At 41.2% G+C, this 26,657-nt stretch overlaps 1 protein-coding gene across 3 annotated transcripts in view; it reads left to right on the forward strand.

Moving 5' to 3' along the window:
• The first annotated feature begins 9,563 nt into the window (after nucleotides 1-9,563).
• Nucleotides 9,564-26,657, forward strand: part of ALKAL1 (ALK and LTK ligand 1) — a 79,069-nt gene continuing 61,975 nt past the window's right edge. Inside the window, exons 1-2 of one of the 3 annotated variants that reach the window (XM_075584411.1) lie at nucleotides 9,564-9,715; nucleotides 11,367-11,665. In XM_075584411.1, coding sequence (XP_075440526.1) covers nucleotides 11,383-11,665 — 283 coding nt within the window. In that variant the 5' untranslated portion in view covers nucleotides 9,564-9,715; nucleotides 11,367-11,382. Of the gene's footprint in view, nucleotides 9,716-11,000; nucleotides 11,666-26,657 lie in introns of those variants that run through there. The other 2 variants (XM_075584410.1, XM_075584414.1) reach the window with 2 other exon arrangements.

A 26,657-nucleotide genomic window follows, 5' to 3' on the forward strand; every position in this document is an offset into this window, starting at 1 on the left:
TTGCAAATGCAGGAGGGCGTGACATCCTCAGTGGGCAGGAGTACCAAAGGCTCGCCTGCCTGGACAAGTGCCCTGCTCTGTCTACTGGTGCTGGCTGTTACTATTGCAGCATCCTCCACAAAGGAGCAGTTGAGGTGCCCTAGGTTGGTACCTAGTACATGAATAGAGCAGTGTATTGGTGCATCCCCATGAATAGCTCAATAAATGTAAATAGAATCCATTTCCAATAGTGGATCCAAGCTCCAGGACATAGAGTATTGTATCATAACATCCCAGGGTGAGAGACTAGAGACCTGGTGGTGCCCACGCGGGTACCCCAAAATAGGTCTCCTAATAACAGTATACTCACACCTGAGGAGTAACTCAAATAAGTCCAGCAGTGGATGGTAAGAAAAGATGGGCTATGCCCTTTACCTTCCTTTGTGGTGTCCTTAGTTAATGGATCAGTTCCAGCGTGCAATCCTCTGGAGGTAGATACGAACAGCAAAGGATGAAGAGGAGCACAGCAGCGTTTCCCAGCAATTCCCAGCTAGTGTAGCGCCAAAAAATGAGGGTAACTCAAAATAGGGATAAGTTATAAATAGAGTAATTTATTGGTCAGTTTAAAAAAAAACAATGGTAGGAACGCACCTACGCGTTTCGTCCGTAAAGGACTTTCTCAAGGTGTAGTGAGAAGCTCAGAGGTGTATCTTTATATCCACAAGTAATTCGCGCCAAAATCACGGCATCTGTGACATCATCTCCATGCGACTGTTAACCTCGTCGCAACTATGACTCGCGGTTCAATACTACTCGCACTCATAATGGAGAGAATACATAAAGCGCCGTGATTGGCTGTTGGAATCACAACATTGAATAACAAAACTTTTATCAATACATTGTTAAAAATACATATTTCAACAAAGAAAAAGAAGAATCTTACGAGCAAAATTAATGGATACATGATTTAACTCATACCCTTAAAAAAAGAAAAGAAAAGAAAAAAGTAACAATAATAAACAAAAATAAACAAAAAGCAAAGTGAAGTAGAATAGATATAATACTTATTATGTGAACTGGGAGAGAACTTTTGTTGTTTATTTGATTATGTGTGGATGCGGGTGTCAGTACGTAGGCCGTACGACCAGATGCCTCAAGATCAGGATGATGGAGCACTTCAGGCTCATATCAAATGGGGATCTCAGTCACCCTGTTTCAAAACACTTTTCCGGCTGCAATAAGGGGGGTCCTACAAATTTCTCTTTTCAAGGTATTGAATTAGTTACACCCTCGATTAGAGGAGGTGACAGAAAACCTGCAGTTGGATCGCCGTGAGGCATTCTGGATCTTTACACTAAGGACCAGGGTGCCTCACGGAATGAACATTGACTGGGACCTCACACATTTTTTATAATTTTTTATAATTACATATATTATTATTATTATTTTTTATAATTACATATATTGTCATCACTATTTTTTGTATTTACTGTTTGTTTTGAATGCATGAAATAAGTGAAAAAATATATTCGTCTTTTTCTTTTTTATTTCCTTTTTATATTAATTTTTTATATATGAGTCTGAAGTGCTTATTATCATCATTCTGACATCCTGTTTTATTGTAAAATTGTCTGATGAATATATATTTTGTTCTTTTTACATTATGTATTCACATTACGATGTTTTCTATATACATATTTGTGTCAGCATACAAATCCATCATCAAGGGCTCTAGTGAATTTTTAAATAATATTAACACTATGGAGAAGACATTTTCTCTTAATAATATTTGTATACCCATGTATTAAGCTTTAATATGGTAGACTGCTCTTGCTACATTTAGTATGCATGAATGAATTATATTTATATACATTTTTCTTCTTTTTTTCTTAGTTTTTTCTTAGTTTTCTCTTTATTTAATATTTTTTCCTAAACGAATTATTAATTCTGATTCTGTTTTTTTATTATTTCTGTGCATCTTTTATATTAGTTGTTGGGAACGTTGCAGCAAAATACAGTACTGACCATTTTTCGGTACATTATCTACTGAATTAATTCTGTTTATAGTACTTACACTATATGTTCCCTGCACTAATATATTGAGAGTGGGAATGAGAGTTCCCTATTCCCTTAGAATTTCCTTAGAATTTCCTTATGTATACTTGGATGAGGATTGTCAACCTGTATGTTTACATACTCATGTTTTGGATGTTGGTATTCATATTTTCTTACTACATGCGGACAGTTCTCTCCCAGTTCACATAATAAGTATTATATCTATTCTACTTCACTTTGCTTTTTGTTTATTTTTGTTTATTTTTGTTCCTTTTTTCTTTTCTTTTTTTAAGGGTATGAGTTAAATCATGTATCCATTAATTTTGCTCGTAAGATTCTTCTTTTTCTTTGTTGAAATATGTATTTTTAACAATGTATTGATTAAAGTTTTGTTATTCAATGTTGTGATTCCACGGCGCTTTATGTATTCTCTCCATTATGAGCGCGAGTAGTATTGAACCGCGCGTCATAGTTGCAACGAGGTTAACAGTCGCATGGAGATGATGTCACAGATGCCGTGATTTTGGCGCGAATTACTTGTGGATATAAAGATACACCTCTGAGCTTCTCACTACACCTTGAGAAAGTCCTTTACGGACGAAACGCGTAGGTGCGTTCCTACCATTGTTTTTTTTAAAACTGACCAATAAATTACTCTATTTATAACTTATCCCTATTTTGAGTTACCCTTATTTTTTGGCGCTACACTAGCTGGGAATTGCTGGGAAACGCTGCTGTGCTCCTCTTCATCCTTTGCTGTTGGTACCTAGTACAACCTCATTATCTAACAAGGCAAAACACCTACATCCCTCATACCTCGACCAACACCACAGTCAAGAAACACCCAGGTGACCTGGATTGACCTAGGTCCCCTGTCTGGCATGGGTACCTGCATCCCTATTCCCGAGAGCAGATCCTCTGGATTGACCATATAAGGTTTCACCTAAGTGACAGTGGCACCAGAGTCGATCAGGCCGGCTGCCTGGCGAGCTCTGATGGTCACTAACTGCAAATGCTTTATCCTAACATTGTTGGAAGGCATCCCGACAGCTGCAACCTGATGCCCGCTAGCCTCCTCTGCTGTGCCACTTGCTGAGGGGTAGAGATCGCTGTCTGGGTCCACTGCTGTACTTGCTGGATGGCTGCATGCTGCACCTCTGTGAGTGTCAGTCCCATGAAGGCGACTGGGCTGGCAGCTGGAGTGTGTTGCCCCTGAGGATTGCTGGAGCGGGACCGCTCAGGACAATCTGGCCTGATGTGCCCAGTCCGATTGCACTGGTAGCACCGCTTCTCGTGCCTGAATTCTGCAGACTTGGGTGTATTCCCCTCTGCAGATGCTGTGGGTTTCCCGTGTGGAGCACGGGTATTGGACTTAGTGCCTTTGGGTGCACAAGCCAGAGTTGCTCCATTCAGGGCAGGCACCTTCCTGCCAACAGTTCATGGCTGGTGACATACTCATCAGCCAGGCTGGTTGCATCCCGGCAAGTTGCGGGCTTATGGTTAAACACCCAATCCCTCCCCTCAGGCTGGCACCGCTGTAAAAACTGCACCGTGTAAGTCCAGTAAGCTGTGGTACTGGGTGGATTTGCATCCTTCCACCCACTGAGTGCCATGCTGGTTGAGTAGGTCAGCAAATATCATGTGAGTTTCCCGGTCGGTCTTGTTCCCAGACCTGAACATGCCCCGGTATGCCTTTGGAGGAGTGAGGGCATACTGATACAGTAACAAAGCCTTCACGTGTTGGTAGTCATTGCTGTCTGCTGACAGGATTCCCTGGAAGGTCTTCAGGGCTTTTCCAGTCAATAGTGTAGATAAATGCAATACCCAGTTCCATTCTGACACACGGAACTGGAGACACTGATCCTCAAACACTTTGAGAAATCCATCAATGTCGTCAGTGCCTTTTACAAACTTGCTGAAGTTGTAGTGTGACACCTTTGGCAGTGGAGGTTGGTCAGGGTCCTGTCGGGGTCTTGGGGGCTGCACACCTTGAGAAGCTGCAATCAACTGCAATGTGATGGTGAGGGGGTACCCAGGCCAGTAAATAAAGGTATTATGCCTGGCTGGGTGCCTCTGAGCCATATTGGGGAATTGTGATTGTCAGCTCTTCAACCCAGTAATGGCAGTAACACCGTGCTTGTAATAAAAATGTCTGTGCGTCTCCCACCAGGTATAAGGTGGCGAGAATGATGTGATTTTTACTGTAACATGTATTTCAATAGCAGTGTTTTCCTGTAGCCGCGCAGAGGAAAATGGTTTTAAAAACCCAGCGGTTTGCAGCACAGCGCATACGCGTTTAGCTAACTTCTGCTTGGAAGGTCCTAGAGTGCTGAGTTTTGCTGTGAGCGCTGAGGGAGTAAAATCCTAAAAAAAAGGTTATTATGCAATTTTTATAAAGTTTCATAAAAATTGATGAATGAAAGTCCTCCTATTTTAATAGTTCTAACATTATGGGCATAAGGGGATTTTCCTTCAGACGGCCAGAACAGAGGGAAACATTCAAGATTGTAATTGCGGTACTTTAGAAATGTTTGGCAGGAAATTCCTGTGAGTGAGTCATGCATAATTTAGCCCCAGACTTGTAAGACATCCCGCTGACATGGTCCCGGGATGCCTGGAAAAGTCCGGAGTTAAAAAGGTTCCGAAATCGGAAGGTGTTAAGCGGGGAGTGGTAAATACAAGTATACTCATCCTAGCAGATGTCCAGATGTCCGGGCAAAGTACACAAGATGTCGCCAGGAAAGGGTGCTTGGTTTTGTATGCTAAGCGGTGTGAGGTTTGCGCATGCCCTTAGTATACTAAGAAGCCCTCTGCCCGGTGCTGTGAGGTACTGGCAACCTGGTAATAGGTGGGATATTTAGGTCCCACGCAGCGATTGGCTGCAGAGCTTAAAGATAGGGGTTTTGACTGTTTAAAAATCCCTGCAGCCGATCAGGAGTTAGTTCCATCTAAGTTCCATCATGTAACAAGATTCATCATGCAGGAAATATCCATCCTGTAACCAGACTTAACAGCGTAACTGTAACGGATCCGCACCTTAGTTTGCTGTTTGCCTTGCCTTACAGACATGTGCAGTCCTGGAACACTTCCCCTGATATTCACTGCAGCCCCACCCTGGGTTCACTCATTAAAGCAATGCTGTCACACGCCCCATCTGCTATTGGTTCACTGACCTTTAAAGACAGCTTTCCCACAATGCTTCCCTGCCGAGCATAATCCTTCCTGGATGTCACACGTGTTCTGCCACAAGCTCTAGGCTTGGCTCTGTTATGTACTAACCTCTCTAGTTCTATTCCCTAGTTCCTGAGGTCTGCTGCTAGTTTCACGCAGAGGCCTGTTCCTGTCTCCTGTGCTGAAGTAGAGAACTCTCCAGTGTGTACTTCAGCTCCCTGTTTCCTGAGGCCTGCTGTGCTTCCATAGCAGAGGCCTATCTCTACTGGTTCCTGAGGCCTGCTGCTAGTTTCACGCAGAGGCCTGTTCCTGACTCCTGTGCTGAAGCGGAGGACTCTCCAGTGTGTACTTCAGCTTCCTGTTTCCTGAGGCCTGCTGTGCTTCCATAGCAGAGGCCTATCTCTACTGGTTCCTGAGGCCTGCTGCTAGTTTCACACAGAGGCCTGTTCCTGACTCCTGTGCTGAAGCGAAGGACCCAGTGTGTACTTCAGCTCCCAGTTTCCTGAGGCCTGATGTCCTTCCATAGCAGAGGCCTGTCTTCCGGGTTCCTGGGGCCTTCTGCTCTCATTGCAGAGGCCGTGTCCTGGTTCCTGTGCTGAAGCGGAGCACCTCCAGTGTATACTTCAGCTCCCTGTTTCCTGAGGCCTGCTGCCCTACCCTTAGCAGAGGCCAGTCTACGCGTCCTGAGGTCTGTAGCTCTCTCTCTCCTTGCACAGGCCCGCTCTGGACTCTTGCGCTGAAGCACTGGTTTACCAGTGCTGCCAGGTGGTGTGCCCACTCCGGTCTGCCTATCCCTTCTTGAGACCGGTACCATAGGCCCTGGTATATTCGATCAACTATCGATGCCGCTTATCCTGAACTCTGGTCCCATTACTAAAGTATGGGCTCCAAAGTGGGGGTTCTTCTGCCGTTTCTGCTCCGGAAACCCCTGGTTCTTCAAACCCTTGGATTCCCAAGCCATTTCGCATGGCAAGCCATGTACCAATGTTGTCTCTACCACCACCCTCATATCCTAGAACAGTGCTCGCCAAGGAACTGCTCGTTTACGGATCCCCTTTCTGCCTAAAAAACTTTATGAACAACTCAATGTCCCCGAGACCCATGGATGGCCCTGTCTGGCCGCAGTTCTCATCGGGGAGGTTGGGGTACGCAAAGGAGTGCCCACGACTCTCTGGACCATGACTCTACTCCCAATTCTAGACAGTTCAGGAACAATTCCAGGTCCCCCAACTCTATGAGTGGTCGTATTCGCACGGAGGTCTCACGTGAAGGGGTGGGGGGTACTGTAACGGATCCGCACCTTAGTTTGCTGTTTGCCTTGCCTTAGAGACCTGTGCAGTCCTGGAACACTTCCCCTGATATTCACTGCAGCCCCACCCTGGGTTCACTCATTAAAGCAATGCTGTCACACGCCCCATCTGCTATTGGTTCACTGACCTTTAAAGACAGCTTTCCCACAATGCTTCCCTGCCGAGCATAATCCTTCCTGGATGTCACACGTGTTCTGCCACAAGCCCGAGGCTTGGCTCTGTTGTGTACTGTACTAACCTCTCTAGTTCTATTCCCTAGTTCCTGAGGTCTGCTGCTAGTTTCACGCAGAGGCCAGTTCCTGTCTCCTGTGCTGAAGTGGAGAACTCTCCAGTGTTGACTTTAGCTCCCTGTTTCCTGAGGCCTGCTGTGCTTCCATAGCAGAGGCCTATCTACTGGTTCCTGAGGCCTGCTGCTAGTTTCACGCAGAGGCCTGTTCCTGACTCCTGTGCTGAAGCGGAGGACTCTCCAGTGTGTACTTCAGCTCCCTATTTCCTGAGGCCTGCTGCGCTTCCATTGCAGAGGCCTATCTCTACTGGTTCCTGAGGTCTGCTGCTAGTTTCACGCAGAGCCCTGTTCCTGACTCCTGTGCTGAAGCAGAGGACTCCAGTGTGTACTTCAGCTCCCTGTTTCCTGAGGCCTGCTGTCCTTCCATAGCAGAGGCCTGTCTACCGGTTCCTGGGGCGTGCTGCTCTCTCTCCATTGCAGAGGCCGTGTCCTGGTTCCAGTACTGAAGCGGAGCACCTCCAGTGTATACTTCAGCTCCCTGTTTCCTGAGGCCTGATGCCCTACCCTTAGCAGAGGCCAGTCTATGAGTCCTGAGGTCTGTAGCTCTCTCTCTCCTTGCACAGGCCCGCTCTGGACTCTTGCTCCTTGAAAAAGCTCCACAGTGGGCGTGAAACGCGTGGGAGAGTGTCTGTGCTGTTCGTTTTTTTGATTTTATGTAGTTTAATAAAGTGCATCATTTTTAACTTCTTTGCTGGTGAGTACTCACATTTTTTGGAGTAGATGGGCCCCGGATCCTTTTTTCGTTTGTATCAGTTCGTGTGAGGATCAGTGTCCACCACCGGATGCGGAAGCAGCCGCAGCTACCACAGAGGGAGACGCTCACAACAGTTCAGCGTCAAGACTGGAGCCAGACCGGGAGAGAGGCTGAGCGGTGATTTAGTGAGTCGCGTGGACTCTACACCGGGCCAGGGCTTGGGACTGAGTGAGTACTTTTGTCCTATATATTGTTAGCCCTCTCATACATTACCCGTGTACTGGGCTATTATTGCCAGCCATTTATCCCCCACTCCGGTGTCAGCTCCTATATCTGCCCTGCTTGGCACTTATTATCCTATTTACACTTGCTCTTAGAGCTCACACACGGTTGCTGTTTTTTGTTCTGATATTAATGGGTATCAGCTCTGGAGACTCCCGGCATCAATCCGATGCAGGAAAAATGCATTTTTTTTTCTAAGTCTCCTCTCGCCGCTTCTCGGCAGCTTCACCTTCCTACCAACTTTTCCTGGTGGAGGATTTGGAGAGGACATCTCTATTCTAGAGCAGCGATTAGCCTCGATAAGCCACATCCAGCGATATTTCGTTAGCCACAGAACGGTATCATCTATTTGTTTTTAATATTGCCAGCTCAGGCTAAAATATTGTAACAACTGAAAGTTCTACTGTTGGCAGGTATAGCACTGAGAGGTAGAGATTCTACAACCTGCAGAGGGATATGGTCTTGACAAAGCTCTCTTCTCATGTGTTAGCTCTAACAAGCTTTGGGGCGGTCTAAGAGTCTTACAAAGCAAGATTGTCACCACTATCCTCTTTCTAAAGTTCACCACTATCTCGTGTGCAAATGCATGTACTGTATCCTTTTCCTACGGTGTGGGCATTTTTGTTTTTAAAAGGTTACAAAGTGATTTATTTTCTTGAGTTGGGGTAGCTTTTGTTTGGGATGAAAGTGGAAGTACAAGAAATAGGTTCAATATATTCTGGTTATGGAGACTGGGTTTCTTAATATGGTGATCAACACTTTGCCCACCCACTAAAAATCAAAACAGCTGAAGATAATTAATGTGCTTAACGCTATATAGAATGGGAGATCAAGAATATGGATATAGCATCCCACTGGGATATATTGATCTAAATGTAGGCATATCAAGTATAAAGTGTTTGAAAACGGCAAATTCAAAAGCACAATGAATGAACTGTATTCATAAATGTACTGTACAGCATTCAGCATTCTCAATCAATAATGAAGTGGAGTATTTCACAAAGTGCTCCAGTATTAAACCAGTGCTGAAACACCTCATGTGTATAAAGGCACTTCTCAGGCAAAACATCGGTACCAAATATATCAAAGAAACAAATCCCCTTGAATGCAAGGACATTTTTTCTTTAAAGCACCTGGTGCAGATTTTTGCTCCAGAAATGCCCCACTTTTGTCTGGATACATACACCCCTTTAGTCCTCATATATGTTCCCAAAGATAACACGAATGGTTTTGTGAAATAAAATTAGCTCAGTAAGAATGGATATCTTTAAATTAATCCATGCAACGCATATTTATGCTATTTCCCACTTGTGCATCTGCTTTGTCATATTACTACCGTGAGTCCTTTAACTGCAAAAGTGCATACATCACTGTATGAAATCTTGAAACGTGTATTCTGTTTCAATCTCTATTACATTATTATTACATGACACACACTGTAATTTGTCATTTTGTATATCATTATCATAAACTTTGTATACATTGTTCACTAATTGACATGGTGAGAAGTTATTTTCTTCTTACTTTTTGTTGTCATTGTAAGCTTATCTCCATACATCTTAGACTGTGTCTGACGTTGGCAGCTTTATTAACAGGCATTTCTTGGTCTATAGAGAAAATCTAATCCACAAATATATCAGTCACTCAACTAGATGGCTTTCGGTTGCGATCCACTGGGAAAGGGGAGGGTAATATGCCAGGAAGAGCAGGGGCGACTCAAAGAATCAATTACCAAATATGTCTCCATTACTTGCCACCCACCTAAAGTCGATATTATTACACTGAACAATCACATTGAGAACATATATATATAGGATAGGTGTATGGACTTCAAAAGACACTTTTACATTTACCCCGCCTGTACTTAGCAACATAAAGGACCCAGGACATCTTAGAAAGAAAAGAGCTGGGGAAAACCGTGAATTCAACGCACAAGGGGTAAGTTGCAGAAACATGTGGGATACATACTGTACGGGTTCCAGGGTATGTGTATTTTGTATGCTTAGACATTATATTGTTTGCTGTCGTTCCAATCCAAGCGGAAGGACCCAGGACAGCTTAGAAAGAACAGAGCTGGGAAAAACAGTGAATCCACCTTACAAGGGGTGAGTTGCAGAAACATGTGGAATACACATAGGTTCCATGGGAATGTGTATTTTGTATGCTTTTAAATTATATTGTTTGCTGTCATTCCAATGCAAGCGGAAGACGGATACACAGTAAAGAATATGATGGGTTTATATTCATATACCGGTACAGCACACAGGAACCTACAAAAAAAAGTGCTTGAGAATTCAAAATTACCTACAGTTGATGCTAGCTGTGTAAACCTGCTCAGCTCTGATATGTGTAGTTATTCGTGCAGATGTAAAGTTCATGCATTTTACACATAGCCAAAGCACATTTTCTTACTCACTATAATTGTAATTGTTCTTTGCATTCAGAAACGTTTGGAATGTAGAATTTTCAGTAAAATAGGGGGAAAAAACTGTTTTGCAAATCTGTTTATCGCATGGAGCAAATGTATCATGTAAAAATAAATATATTGTAAATAGTACAAAAGATTATGTATTATGATAATAATGTAAATAAAGTGTCATATCGCCTGTACTTAAAATATAGGTACATTCATGTGGAATTATGCTTATCGTAAACTTGTACATACACAGTTGTACCATTATATTAATTATATATTTATTAAATATTAATTGTTATTTTTTATTACATTATTTCATTCATAATTATGTTGTATAATTAAACAATGTGTACATGTCATCAATTGTACTCACATTGTAAGTACCTGTGATATTACACTGTAGTCATTAGAAAATAATTGATGTAATGATTATTATTGCTTAGTTGGAGATACTGTAATAATATATCACTTATTGTAGTATGTATGTTATAGGACTGTAATAGGAAGACTCCTAGTATATGAAGGTACAGCTCAGTAAATAGCAATAGAGAAAATCAGTGGGGGAATCTGTTATCCAGACCTCCTTGGTGATCTGCATTCAGCTCTGAAGTTTTAACATGTTTTGAATTTGCATTCATAAACCCGGCATTAATGATAGAAAAGAAAGCTAAGTAAATCCCGGACAAAGCCAGGATTGTATTATCTCTGCTGCTTTGTTAATACCTTTTATAATCCTTGGCTATAAATGAGTCCTGAAGGGATCTGGAAGATGTGGAATGAGAAACTGCCCTGTGGGAGGAGAGTCTGTGCAGTCAATTAGGGAGGATAGTCCTTGCCATGCTATTAGAGGCTTTCAATAAACGTGCCCTGGAAGGAGTGTTGGCTAGTTGGATGGATTATAACATTTGGAGAAAGAGATGAGAAAGGAGTGCTGATTGTTTTATGATTGCCTTTTAATTTGAAGTGAGCACAATTTGATTCAGCTGCTGATTTCAGCTGCAGTTTTTGCTGAACTTAACATTTTATTCGGTTTAGTTTCTCATTGTTCTGCAGTTGCCACTTTTTATTAGGGACACAGGGGTCCTGGCTAAAAACACCATGAGAAACCCGAGGATTGTCCTGGGTAGAGGCTAACTAGAGTAACAGTTATCTCCCTCCCTCTCTCTTCCCCAGGATCACAAAGGGAGAGATGCAGGGGGCAAGGAAATGGCACGCTCTGCTAGCTCTCTCCTTATTGCTGATCACTTCATCAGTTCAGGGCAACAGTGAAGCGGAACCAAGAGAAAGGAGAACTCTACTAGATCTCCTTGTACAGGCCATTGGGGACAATAATAATAATAAAGAAAGTGCAAAAGTGATTTCAAGGCGGTACAGTGAGGGTGCTGCGTACTCTGCTGATCAAGACAATCATAGACTCTCATCCAGGGAGAGAACAGTCTCTGCCTCAAAGCTCAGCAGCAGGCGACCAATAGGTAAGTGCTTTTCATCTATTTTCATGAAACAGGGATGGGTTTCCAGAACAGTCTTTGATCTCGTTCCCATTCATTTTGCATATGGGAGCTGTAGCCACATACACAGCACTGGAAGTTTTTGGCAGTGAGCGATGACAGAAGTTTAATCCATAAGACAAAGTTTTATCTCAGTTAAGAAAGGACTCTGTGGCTCCTGAGCGTTAGACCGAGATGTTAATCGGTTTAGTGCAGCTGAATAGATTTCATGCCAGTAGGAGCATGCTTTGCTTATTCTGCTTAGGCTACCACTGTCCGGGCTCTTCTGTTCATTTTATTCTGCTTTGCTCCAGATCATTACTGTTCTCTATAAACATTATGTTCCCTACCAGCGGCATAATTTGCTTTATGCACATAAAGGCAGAGGCTTCTCAGAACATCAGTAATAATACCATTTTACTTTGCGATCCTTTTTTTTGTTCATGAAACTTGCTACGAGTAGAAGTAACTCATTCAGCAGACGATTGCATTTCACTGCTTCTGAGTGCAGTAGGTGCTGCAGGGAATCTTGTAGCAGTTAGGAACACGTGGGGGTTATATACTACACCCCCCACCCCCCCTCTGCACAACTAAGACAAACTGAGTGAAAAATAGTTACACCAAATGTATAAAAAGGGAATTCTCTATGTGCTCTAAATGGATTTCTTTGTTTGATACATTTAGTGCGGTTTTTGCATTGGTTTTGCACTCCTTTAGCAGCCCAGAAGAATGATACAGTAAATACATTGTTTTACATATAAATGTAAGAATGAGTTGATAAGTTGATCTGTCAGGGAAAAAGCCATGTCTCCGTACAAATTAGATGTAGGGCAATGGGGAAGAGAATGCTCTGTGTGTGCTGTTCTTTCCTATCATTTCAGTAGTGATCAAAGTCAATAATGCCTGACTCGTTTCTGCCTCAGTTGGTAAATAAACCGCATTAACGTGCCCGCAGGGGACAAGTCGATTACTTCAGACCTCCCCCAACCTGTGGTGGCATTTCACCAACATATTCCCTTGTCTCACATTCTCATCTAGCAAATGATAGCAGCATAACCTAGAGCTACTGTACAATAGGTGTATGGCCATTTATTACAAAGCACATGTTGCAATTCTGTCAGAATGAATTGTACTAGAATAACTTTTTAGGGTATTTTTTTTTTTTTTTGCTATTTATAATATCAATATAATACTGCACGACATATAAGGAAAAATAATTTTACTAATTATTATTGCAATCTCTAATGCCTGAAAATTGCCACATCAATTGCTTGGTTAGAAGAACAACATATGATAATAATATGAATCCATGTATAATATGTATGGATTAGCAAAATGATAACACAATATTTGTATATTAGTAGATGTCGCGAGTATCAGTTTGTGGATAAGAATAACTACATGCAATTAAATCCTTTTGGAATATTTTAGCATTGAATCTAAACATTTTGTTCTCTAACTCTAATACACTCTCAACACTGATATACACTTAATATACTCCTAGTATATTAAGGAATTTAACAAAGGCAATATCCTTTTTGGGACATTTTATGAATTCAGAAGGAAAAAAATGATATAAAAACATGTTCATATTTGATATTATACACTAGAGTTGTGCGCACGTGTTCTAATTTGCCTTGTTAATTTTTCTCCCTTCATTTTGCCTTTTTATAAAATGTTCATGAAATATCACTTTGCTTGGGAATGGGCAAAATGGGCATATTTTACCAGACTACACATGGACCTAAATGGGAGAATATCTTCATTCATACTTTTAAAAAATATTCCCAAAACAATATAGACAAATTTTGCCTACTTACTGAAATTAAACGAAAACATGACACGTCTATCATACACCAAACTGTCTGAATCAATCCCCTTCAGTGAATACTGTCAACACACAGTATAAAATGTATTTAGTGTTCAGTAGCAGCACACACAGTAAACTATTTTTCTGTTCCATATTGAGATAACGTTTATGACAACCTCATTTAAGATCCCATTTTGCGTTTGTAAAGACACAGCAAATGTATCAATTTGAACATGCCTGTTTTTGTCAGTGAAACGATGCCTTTAGAAGACAAGATGACTTTTTGTGATGGAGAGTAAATATTTAAGAAATATTCCAAATATAAATTTAAATATTCTATTTAAAAAAATCAGTTGCTATTTTTCAATAGAAGTAAATGTGAATTGAATGAAATGTTATCCACCCTGGCAAAAAACAAACAAACAAGTGAAGCATTTTATTTTTTATCAAGTTTGAAGAAAATTGACTGATATTGAAATGTACCAAAATGAATACATGATGTCACATTTTTTGTTTTCATATACAACGATTATCACCTGTTGATAACTTTTCAGAAGTTACCATCCTACATTAGCCATGATTTACATAGTTGCATAGTAGATGGAAAAAAGACATGCGTCCATCATGTTCAACCTACAGTATTTTAAATTAAGACGACAGATACTTTATCCTATATCCGTACTTGCAGTATATTGATTCAGAGGAAGGCAAACAAAATCCCCAGTGAAATATCATCCAATGATATCTCATAAGGGGAAAAATAAATTCCTTCCTTACTCCAAGAATTGGCAAACAAACTACTCCCTGGATCAACATCCTTCCGATGCCTACATATTTGGTATATCCCTGTATACCTTTCCTTTCTAAAAAGCTGTCCAACCTTTTTTTTGAACACATCTATTGTATCTGCCATCACAGTCTCCATGGGTAATGAATTCAACATTTAACTGCCCTAACTGTAAAGAACCCTTTCCTTTGTTACTGACGAAATCTCCTTTCCTCCAACCTTAAGGGTTGACCCTATGTCCTTTGTACTGCCCTTGGGATGAATAGTTCTTTTGAAAGCTCCTTTTACTGTCCCGAATATATTTATAAGTATTTATTATATCCCCTCTTAGACACCTTTCTAATGTAAATAAATCAAATTTAGATAGCCTTTCCTCATAAATCAGATTATCAATCCACTTTATAAATTTGGTGCACTTTCTCTAGTTCCAAAATGTCTTTTCTAAGGACTAGTGCCCAAAATTGTACGCCATATTCAAGGTGTGGTCTTACTAAGGCTGAGTTTATAGTGGCGGCGTCGCTACATGCGTGAGCATGTCAGGCACAACTCAGTAATTGGGTATAGTAGTTATCCAAGTGCCTGTGCGCGTGCAGGTGAAGAGGCGCGTTGACGCAGCAGCGTTTTGAGGAGACAATTTTTTTTGTCTTCTTAAGCAGCTGCCAGGTGACGTCAGCTTCACGTGAGCTGGTTCAGCCAGTGAAGGTGAACCATCTTCGTAACAACCCCGCCACACCCCTGAATCGCCGACAGCACTATGAGCAGGGATCGCTTCTGCTCCAATAGCTCGTTTGAGATTAGCCTAATGCTTTATAAAGGGGCATAATTATGTTTACTTCCTTTCCATCCATTGCCCGTTTAATGCAAGATAAGATCTTGTTTGCCTTTGCAGCTACTGCATGACTTTGGGCACTATTGCTAAGCCAGCTGTTTTCACGCACTCCTAGATCCTTCTCCATCAAAGATTCCCCTAATTTATCCCTGTTTAATTTGTAGGTTTAAAACCAGAGACAGAACATGAAACACAGACAGAGCTCAGTGCACATCCAGTGAAACTTATACATGGTACAGTGCCTAAATATATATGTATAGATATCTATTAAATAAAATGGTCTTTTAGTTGAATATTTTGGCCAAAGTGTTGTAAGCCCCTGAGCCACTACACGGCAGACCACATCTCAAGGGTCCCTAACACTAATATAAATTCTTAATAACCTGTGTATTACCAGGAAGAATGATTTATAATAAATCTGTCAAAATTAGTTGCATAATTCTAAGTCTGATTGAAGCTTTTATTAACCTGTACATTACCAGGAAAAGCACTCTGTATTAGTTTTGTCACAATCATACTTCAAGCAAGCAAGTTCTCCAGAGAGTGGAAGATGCTATGGAGTGAGCTTTTAACCATTTAAAAGTGGGAGGGGGTGAGCTTCAACAAGATAGGAAACGCCACCTTCCAATCAGCTAAGACCAGCTGAACAAGAATTGTAAAACATACAGGACACCTGCAAGCTCATATTAAAACCCCAAATTAACCACAACATATATATAAGCATATAAGTGTCACAGAGGAGTGCTACTGAGCATGGCAATATATATTTAAAACCAGAGACAGAACATGAAACACAGGCAGAGCTCAGGGCACATCCAGTGAAACTTATACACGGTACAGTGCCTAAATATATATGTATAGATACCTATTAAATAAAATGGTCTTTAAGTTTAACATTTTGGCCAAAGTGTTGTAAGCCCCTGAGCCACTACACGGCAGACCACATCTCAAGGGTCCCTAACACTAATATAAATTCTTAATAACCTGTGTATTACATACTGGACACCTAATTTATATTAGCGTTAGGGACCCCTGATATGTGGTCTGCCTTGGCGTTGGCTCAGGGGCTTACAACAATTTTGGCCAAAAATGTCAAACTAAAAGACCATTTTACTTATTAGATATTTATACATATATATTTAGGCACTGTACCGTGTATGAGTCTCACTGGATGTGCTAAAAACTGAGCTTTGCCTGTGTTTTATGTTCTGTCTCTGGTTTTAAGTAACCTGTGTATTACCAGGAAGAATGATTTATAATAAATCTGTCAAAATTAGTTGCATAGTTCTAAGTCTGATTGAAGCTTTTATTAACTTGTACATTACCAGGAAAAGCACTCTGTATTAGATTTGTAACAATCATACTGCAAGCAAGCAAGTTCCCCAGAGAGTGGGGAGAGTGGGGCTTACAACACTTTGGCCAAAATGTTAAACTAAAAGACCATTTTATTTCATAGATATCTATATATACATATATATTTAGGTACTGTACCGTGTATAAGTTTCACTGGATGTGCACTGAGCTCTGTCTCTGGTTTTAAATATATATTGCCATGCTCAGTAGCACTCCTCTGGGACACTTATATGCTTATATATATGCTGTGATTAATTTGGGGGTTTAATATGAACTTGCAGGTGTCCTGCATGTTTTATAATTTGTAAGTTGCCTGTTTATTCTTGTTTCCCAAAGGCATAACCTTACATTTTATCTGTATTAAACATCATCTGCCATTTACCTGCCCACGTTTCCAGTCTCTCCAAGTCCTTCTGGAGAGAAATGACATCCTGCTCTGATTCTATTTTTGTTTTTTTTTCATTAGCAAAGATGGAGACTTTGCTCTCTATGCCAGCCTTAAGGTCATGAATAATCAAGTTAAAAAGGTCCCAGTACCGGTCCCTGAGGTACTCCACTCACAACTTTAGCCCAACTTGAAAAATGTCCATTTATGACAACTCTCTGTTATCTATCCTTCAACCAGTTTTCAATCCAGGTGCAAATATTTTTTCCGAGTCCAATTTGCTTTATTTTTTACACTAACCTCTTGTGTGAAACCGTATCAAAAGCCTTTGAAAATCCAAGTAGACCACATCAACTGCATTACCCTGTTATAAATTCCTACTTACTTCCTCAAATAAACAAATAAGGTTAATTTGCCGTGATCTATCCTTCATTAAACCATGCTGGCTATAACTAATAATTTTGTTTTTCATAAGGTATTCCTGAATATTATCCCGTATTAAACCTTTAAGTAGCTTCCCCACTATTGATGTCAGGCTTACAGGTCTGAAATTCCCCAGTTGTGATCTAGCTCCTTTCTTAAATATAGGCACCACATCTGCTTTACGCCAATTTTGTGGTACTGAGCCTGTGGAAATGGAGTCCTTGAATATTAAATGTAATTGTGTGGCTATTACTGAACTTACCTCCTTAAGAACTCTTGGATGTATGTCATCGGGGCCAGGTGCCTTATTACTTTAATGTTTTCAAGCCACTTATCAACGTCTTCTTCAGTTAACCAATGTTTAGTTAATATAGAGGTTGTGGCTTCCTCCTGTGGCACTACTATTGAAATTGATTCTTCACTGCTAAACACAGAGGTACATAATTTCTTTAATATCTCTGCTTTTTCCTTATCTTCAATAATCTACCTGCCCATCTCACACTGAAAGGGTGCTATATTTTCTTTTCTATTTTTTATTGTTATTAACATAATTAAAGAACGTTTTAGGGTTGATCTTACTTTTTATTGCAATCCTTTTTTCAGTATCGTTTTTTTGTTACAGTCCTTATAATTCTGATATGATGCTTCCGTCCCTTCTGACTTCAAGAATGTAAACGCCTGCCTCTTCTGTTCCATTTCCTTCCCTGTGTGTTTATTTAGCCATATTGGTTTAGACTTATTTATTTTATACTTATTTCCCAAGGGTATAGAATGATAATTGTGCTTTTCTATCAGTGTTTTAAAGACTGCCCATTTATCTTCTAAAGTGTTCACTGTAAAAACATCATCACAATGTATTCCTTGTAGATTACTCTTGAGTTTATTCAAATCTCCCTTTTTTATCTTTTAAGGTCTTTGCTGAACCCTAGTAATCTGTTTTTTGATAATTTATTTAAAATTAGACAATGTTATGATCACTGTTAACAAATATTCAAGTCCGGGAACATTTGGGTATTACTTTTACATTGTTTGATATTACGAAATTCAGTATTGTCCCTCTCCTGGTTTGTTCCTCAATAATTTGGGTCATGTACTGTAATTGTCTTTAAGCACCCCCAAAAACCCTCTGGATAATTAAAATTCCCCATTAATTATTTAAAAAATTTTTTTTTACCAGGAAGTAATACATTGAGACTTTCCTCTCGTTTTCAAGTATGTCCTGGGCACTGAGTTTTAATGACAAATACATGGTTACAAATACATAGTACATAGCGGAAGGAACAGAGGGCACAGCGGATTTTGCAAATTCAAACTCATTTATTGAGCCAACACAACGTTTCGACCGTGGAGGTCTTTTTCAAGTGACAATGGCATCATTGTGCCATTGTCACTTGAAAAAGACCTCCACGGTCGAAACGTTGTGTTGGCTCAATAAATGAGTTTGAATTTGCAAAATCCGCTGTGCCCTCTGTTCCTTCCTCTATGTGCTCAGGACTGACTGCAGGCTTTCGTTCTAACATTGGAGCACCGGTAATTGTATCATTTTTCTCTTTTTAAGGTGTGCAGCACTCCTCTCTATTATCTACAAATACATAGTTACATTAAGTGAAAAGGGTTATACAGTACATTATATACAAGACATTGCAGGCACAGTAAAAGATGATATATTATACCCATACTGTATATAACAGTTACAGACCACATTAAAATGTGAGACAGCTTTACTTTTTAAAGAACCTAGACTGGTGGTGGCAGTGAGAGTCTCCGGTAGACTGTTCCAGTTGTTGGGTGCACGGTAAGAGAAGGCGGAGCGACCGGATTCTTTTTTGAACCTTGGGACCATGAACAATCTTTTAGAGTTAGATCTCAGATGATAAGTGCTGCATGTGGTGGGGTGAGGAGCTTGTTCAGATAGGCGGGTAGCGTGCTCAGAAAGTATTTGAGGGCAAAACAGGAAAGATTAACTTTGCGCCTAGACTCAAGTGATGACCAATCTAGTTCTTTGAACATTTCGCAGTGATGTGTGTTCTAATTGCATTGGAGGGCAAAGTGGTATATTGAGTTGTAGAGGGTATTAAGTTTGCCAAGGTGTCCCCATAGTCTATAATTGGTATCAGCATCTGCTGTGCGATGCACTTTCTGACCAGCAGACTTAAGGAAGATTTGTTCCTATATAGTACACCTAGTTTGGCATAAGTTTTTTGGATATCAGGGTATCAATGTGCAACCCAAATGTTATGCAAGCATGACATATTTTTGATGCCTTCTCCATTTGCAAAAGTATTTTGCCTTCCTCAATCTCACGGATATTTAATGGTTTGTAACATATTGATACAAACATTTTCTTTGTACATTTACCTCCACTGCTAATTTCTAGCCACAAGGTCTCTACATTTTCATCTTTGCCTTCATAAACACCTTCCCTTATAATAGGTTTTAGTTCCTGTTTAACATATAAACATAATCCACCTCATCTTCTATTTGCTCAATCATTCCAAAAAATTGATAACCCTCTAAATTAACTGTCCAGTCATGAGTTTCATCCCACCATGTCTCAGTAATACCTATGATACCATACTGCTCCCTTACAGCTATTAATTAAATTTCCTCCCTTTTACGTCAGGCTTTTTGCATTAGCAAGCATAAATGTAATTTTTATTTTCAGTCTATACTATTATCTTATCTGGTCCTGCCTTTCTCTGCCAATTGGGATAAGTCTTTAGAAGTTTTCTAGTATTATCTATATTTAATATAGGTGTCTCCCTTCTTGCTAAATTCCCGGAGACCCCTCTCTCCCTTGCGCTTCCCACTTCCTCTCTCTGACCATCACCTCAGCTTCTCCCCTTCTCCATCTCCATCTTCCTCTCGTTTATGCAGAAACCTGTGCTCTATTAACCTACCAGCCTTTGAGTCCACTTTACGTTCCTCCCTCTCCTCTCTCAGTTCTGGTCCAGACCTTGACAACCTGGTCAGAAACTACAACTCTACTTTATCCTCCTCTCTTGATCTACATGCCCCACTTTCTCTCTGCCATCCTCGCCCTTCTAACCCCAGACCGCGCATACTGCATTCTGCACTCATTCCTCTGAACGCCTCTGGAGGCAATCTCACACACTCGCAGACTTCCTTCACTACAAATTTATGCTATCCTGTTTCAACTCTGCCCTCTCTCAGGCTAAACAAACCTACTTTTCTTCACTAATTAACACGCAAAAAAAATATCACGCCGACTCCTTTCTTTCTTTGACGCTCTACTCAAACCATCCTCAGCTACCTCTTCTTCTTCCTCCATCACACCTCAGGACTTGCTGACAATTTTAAGGAAAAGGTTGAATTCATACGTCAGAACATCCCTTCTGTTTCCTCCTCCCATCCTACACCACTTCCCAACTCTCCTCCTGCCTTCCTTGACTCTTTTTCCGCTGTCTCAGAGGAGGATGTGAAACTGCTGATCTACTCCTCTCCTTCTACCACTTGCCCCCTTGACCCCATTCCCTCCCATATCCTAAAATCACTTGTTCCTACTATAACACCTAGGCTCACACATATTTTTAACTCCTCACTCTACTCTGGTACCTTTTCCTCTTCCTTCAAACACGCAACAGTTTTACCATTACTCAAAAACAGCAAGCTTGACCCAACCTGTCTTTCTAACAATTGACCTGTATCCCTCCTGCCTTTTGCCTCTAAACTCCTTGAACGTCTTGTATTGTCTCGCTTGCTCCACTATCTCAACACCCATTCTCTCCTAGACCCTCTACAATCTGGCTTCCGCACTGCTCACTTGACTGAAACAGCCCTCACTAAAATAACTAATGACCTCCATGCTGCCAAAAACAGACTTCATTACACACTGCTCATATTACTCGACCTCTCTGCAACATTTGACACCGTGGAACACCCTCTTCTCCTTCACATTCTCCATACTCTTGGTATTCGGAACAAAGCTCTATCCTGGATCTCCTCTTAACTCTCCCATCGTATTTTCATTGTCTCTTCTGCTAACACGTCCTTCTCCTCTATCGATCTCTCTGTGGGGGTACCCAAGGGCTCTGTCCTGGGACCTCTTCTCTTTTCTCTGTACACACTTTCTCTTGGTGGCCTAATCACATCTCTTGGGTTTAAATGTATTTATTTATAAGATGTTTTTCCAGGAAGTAATACATTGAGAGTTACCTCTCGTTTTCAAGTATGTCCTGGGCATTCCTCTATGATGACGACACTCAAATTTACTTTTCAACTCCTGACCTTACACCTGCTGTACAGACCAAAGTTTCTGAATGTCTCTCTTCAATATCATCCTGGATGGCCCCTACGCCGACTTAAACTTAACATGGCAAAAACCGAGCTCCTCATACTTCCTCCCAAACCTGGCCCTACTACCTCCTTCCACATTACTGTTGGTAGTACTATCATTCACCCAGTAGCCCAAGCACGCCGCCTAGGGGTCACACTCAACTCCTCTCTTTCATTCTCCTCTCACATTCAAAACGTTTCTAAAACCTGTCGCTTTTTCCTCCACAATATTACAAAGATACGCCCTTTCCTCTGTTGTTCGACTGCTAAAACTCTGACTCAGACCCTCATTCGTCTCGATTACTGCAACCTCCTGCTGTCCGGCCTTCTTGGCTCTCACCTGTCTCCCCTACAATCTATCCTAAACGCTGCTGCCAGAATCACTCTACTTTTTCCTAAATCAGTCTCAGCATCTCCCCAGCTCAAATCACTCTCCTGGCTTCCTATCAAATCCTGCATCTTACACTCAATTCTCCTCCTCACTTTTAAAGCTTTACACACTTCAGCTTCTCTTTACATCTCAGCCCTAATTTCTCGCTATTCTCCATCCTGACTCTAGCGTTCTGCTCAAGGATGTATTCTCTCTACCCCCTTTATATCTAAAGCCCTCTCCCACCTTAAACCTTTCTCACTGACTGCCCCACACCTCTGGAATACCCTTCCCCTCAATACCAGACTAGCGCCCACTCTATCCACATTTAAGACCCACCTTAAGACACACTTGCTTAAAGAAGCATATGAGTAGCACTGTGGATAATACCAGACTCATGATACATAAAGCTTGGCCCAAGGACATGTAAGCTCAGGATTCATTACAAGCCTCTGTTTGGAATCGGGACACGCATACCAAAGATGTGTGTTAAGTTAGCAATGAACTAACCACATCCACTGCAGGTTCAATCAGGCAGGAGAGAGAAAAAAAGTTACTTACAGGCTTTCAATTACCACACACTTTTAAAAGAAATTAACCCACACTAAACTCTCCAAGTTAAGCCACCCATGTATACACTAGTATACACAGCACAGTACTTCCCTTCTGGTTCTAACTTAATACTTAATTCAACCATCACTTGAAATCAACCAGTCATACAGATCAGGAAATGCAAGCTCAGGATTCGTTACAAGCCTCTGTTTTAGATTTATTAAAGCTTAACGGTATGCACGTTATCTGCATATTCCCAAAACTATAAGGTTTATGTAACAGTGCATGTGATCTACTAATGAAAGTGCTAACATACAGTACCTAAACCAATCATCATGTGAAATGAGAGATGTTAATCTTTAGCAAGAAAACAATCAGGAAATTATAGTTGGTAAAGTCTGAAAAACTATGTTAAATTGATCCATGAAAATTGTTTTGTGGAAGATATGGCAGGGGTTGACAAAAACATAAAAAACTTAGGATCCAGCCAGATGTTAGTTTAACATGTCGGTGAGTAACTTTTACAGAACCCCCCGCCCTTCTGTTGGCGGCTCAAATTGTCAGTGTGTGTGTCACAGATACTCACACTATGTGTGACACACAGATAGATGCTGACACACACACACACACACACACACACAGACAGACACAGAAGTAGACAGATACAGAGACAGACACACACAGGACAGTGACACTGACACTGACAGACAGAGACAGACACAGACAGAGATAGAGACCGAAACAGACAGATACATAGAGACAGACAGTGACAATGACAGAGAGATAGACACAGAGAAATACAGAGACAGACACTGACTGACAGAGACACTGACAGACAGAGACAAACAGACACACAAAGACAGTGACACTGAGACAGAAACAGACAGACACATTGACAGACACACATTGATAGACACTGAGAAAGATACTGAAAGAAGCTGCCCTGGGAGCAGGAAAAATCATGAAGCGCTCCACTCCACACCTCGCTAGGACTTTCTTCACTCACACAACCCATGCACACACATATACACACACACACATATATATATATATACACACATATACACACACATACACAGTACCTATAGCTCCCGGCTCTATAACAGGGAAAAGCATGCGGCACACGCGTTCGCACAGGCACGTGCGTGCGCACAGCCGCATGCAGTATAGAACGGGCCTCAACTGGATAAGTTGGGCTGTTGCAAGAGGCAGTGGTTACTCACAGGTTTGGCAGCGCAGCAACTCAGGCACCAGGAGGGGATGTTTAGGAGTTCAGGTAACCAGACATCTTTGTCTCCTGTTTAAAAATCAGCTACATTTCTCACTGATTACAATTTCTTAAGCAATAATATGCAGTTATTATTGTTTATTTGTGTAGCCATGTTTCCCCCTAAACAAGAAGGCTACTGGTGCTGCCGTTACCTGTTGGCTCGCAGAGAGCCTAAGCCTCCACCACTGGGAGCCTGGGGTGATATACATAAAGTCTCTGTGCTGCGCCTCCACCTGCGAGGGATCCCAACGTAGTGGGAGGAATCCCTCACAGGAACCAATAGACACAGTATAGAATAACAGCTTTTACTAATAACACTTATATCTCATAAACGTTAATAATGAACACTAATAAGGTACAGCTACCCTCCAGACCTCGCACAGCCATAACCCCCCACCGTGTCCTCAGAGTCCCACACCCACCCCAATGTGTGAGACAGCGCTGCCCGCAAGAATAGGTGTAAGGTTGGTGCACTAGGTGTAGTTAGGTACCTGCCGGGTACTCCAGCACCCAGGCGCGCCGACAACAGTATAGATTGGATCCACTGATCCAGCGATGAAGTCGTCCGCGATGAGTCCAACTCCGCATGGGGTGGTATCCGGTTGGAGTGTCCCACCATGAAGATAGTCTCTTCTGCAGGTGTCTGGTCCCAGACCACCTGTAATCATGATGCAGCCACGTTCTGTCTGTGTCCCTTACTTTCAGTTCTACAGGGCAGTGTCCCTATCTATGGGCCAGTCCCTGCAGCAACCACAAGCTAGACAGGGGAGTCGGGGCCTAGCTGGGGCCTAGGGGGGTATCTGGCCTAGTGCAGGAGTCACAGACCCCTGCAACCATACACCCTACCCAATGATCCAAAAGCCCTACACCATTTCTGCGACTTCCTCAGGGGTATGATGTGGCTATGCACCCAGGGTCGGATTAAGACCTTTAGAGGGCCTAAACACTGAAAAGATTACGGGGTCCTCCATATGTAATTTGAATGTAACACTGCCCCCCCTCCCCAATCTCATATAGGGACCAGAACTGGGGATCTATACGCATTACCAGGTGTGTGGTGCTATATCTGTAGGCTGCAGGAGTACTGAGTTGTCTGCTTAGGTGGTAATGAGCCAGGACAGGACAGGCTTAGGTGGATCTCTGTGTTCTTCTTCTCTTGGTGATTCAGTGCCTCCAGCTGTGATCGAACCCAGGGTGTACGGGTGTCATCCGCCATCACTGCACTCCTTTCCCCTCCTGCTCAGGAAATGACACCAGGCAGAGGTATAGTTGAACAGGATTTATTGTGGTATATACTTGCAGCTGTTCTTCATAGCAGCATGGTCTCTCTGAAGTCCTAGGACTTCTAGATGGTGCTACCCCAGTAGTGTGGGGCCTTGAATCTTGGTGTTCTCAAGGCCTCTAGGACCTATAGTGGGCCAGTTCATCCTCGCGATGTGAGAGGCTGACAGCCCTTCCTCTCTTCTTGGGGAACAGAGGCAGACTCTTCTAACTTTGATGCTCCTCCTTGGAAAACTCTGGAAGGGGTGGGCTCATGGACTGTACCCACCTCTAATGGGCTGTACACAGGCCATGAGTCACCACCTCTCTTCACTTTCAAGGGGAAGCAGAAGGGGGTCACTGGCCCATAGATTAACCTGCTACTGCCTGAAACTTAACAGGACTTACATAGCAGATATACTATGTGGGCAAAGAAAGGTATTATGGGACACATCCTGTTATATAAAATAAAAACAATACTAAACCATAATATAAAATTGTATTTTTCAAAATGACATAAAACTTACATGTATGCTGAAATTAAAATAGCTTTTTTTTACAATTTCAATAAAAATTGCTTAATTTTTGATTTTCCAAAAATGTATATAGTACGCATATTATTATTACCATTACTTTTTTTAAGTTACTAATAAAACAGTATAATATTTAAATTTGCTTTGAATATAATTGCAGTATTGAAAATAAGACAAAAGTTTTGTACATACGAAATACTGAATTTTGAAACAAACAAACAAACAAACACATTTTAAAGAAATCCTTAGAATATGGATTCTAACCTTTCTATTGCTGGTGTTTCCCAAACCTATACCGAAATGAGATTAAGCACGAAATGTGGTGGTTACGCAAAGCCATGCATTGGCCATGTAGTAGGGATGCAGCAATGAGTCATAGAGGACTAACATATAAAATGGCAACGGTCCTGACATCTAACGGTGAAAATGAGAATGATATTAGAAACGGCAGATGTTGCAACTATTGTGACCTAGAAATCAACATGTACAAATTTTCCAAATTTCGTGCTTAATATTCGATTAAGACCTGCTGAACTTTTTTGCATGGTGGGACAAAGTTGTCCACGAAGGACCAATGTTAACACATTTTTAAGTATATATAATATATATATATATATATATATATATATATATATATATATTAAAAAAAGAATCAAGTACATATAATTCAGAAAAATATATAAATATTAAACATAAATTTATTGCAACACATGACAGGATCTGATTTCCTCGCATTATTTCGATCTACGTTAGTAGTGCACCCCCTGTTAAGGTGGGGATAAGTTATAAAAGAGAACAGAAAAATGAGGAAAGAGTATATAGTGGATCGTAAGAAAATCCAACAAAGTTTAGATTTTTTCCCATAGGGACTACTTTTAAAAAAAATATCAAATATCAAATTCTTTAAAAATAAAATCACATTTTTTGTGGTGCCCCTGCTTTGCTGGTGCCCTAAACACATGTTTAGTCTGCTTATTGGGTAATCCGGCCCTGTAAGCACCCACACCCTTTTATACCAGTCCTCATAAACGTAATGGGTCACAGAAAATAATTGTTAATAGGGTGAAAACAATCAAACCGCATTAGCTCCATACATCAGATTATTAATA

This window comes from Ascaphus truei, chromosome 2 (genome assembly GCF_040206685.1).
Source record: "Ascaphus truei isolate aAscTru1 chromosome 2, aAscTru1.hap1, whole genome shotgun sequence".
Taxonomy (NCBI): Eukaryota; Metazoa; Chordata; class Amphibia; order Anura; family Ascaphidae; genus Ascaphus; species Ascaphus truei.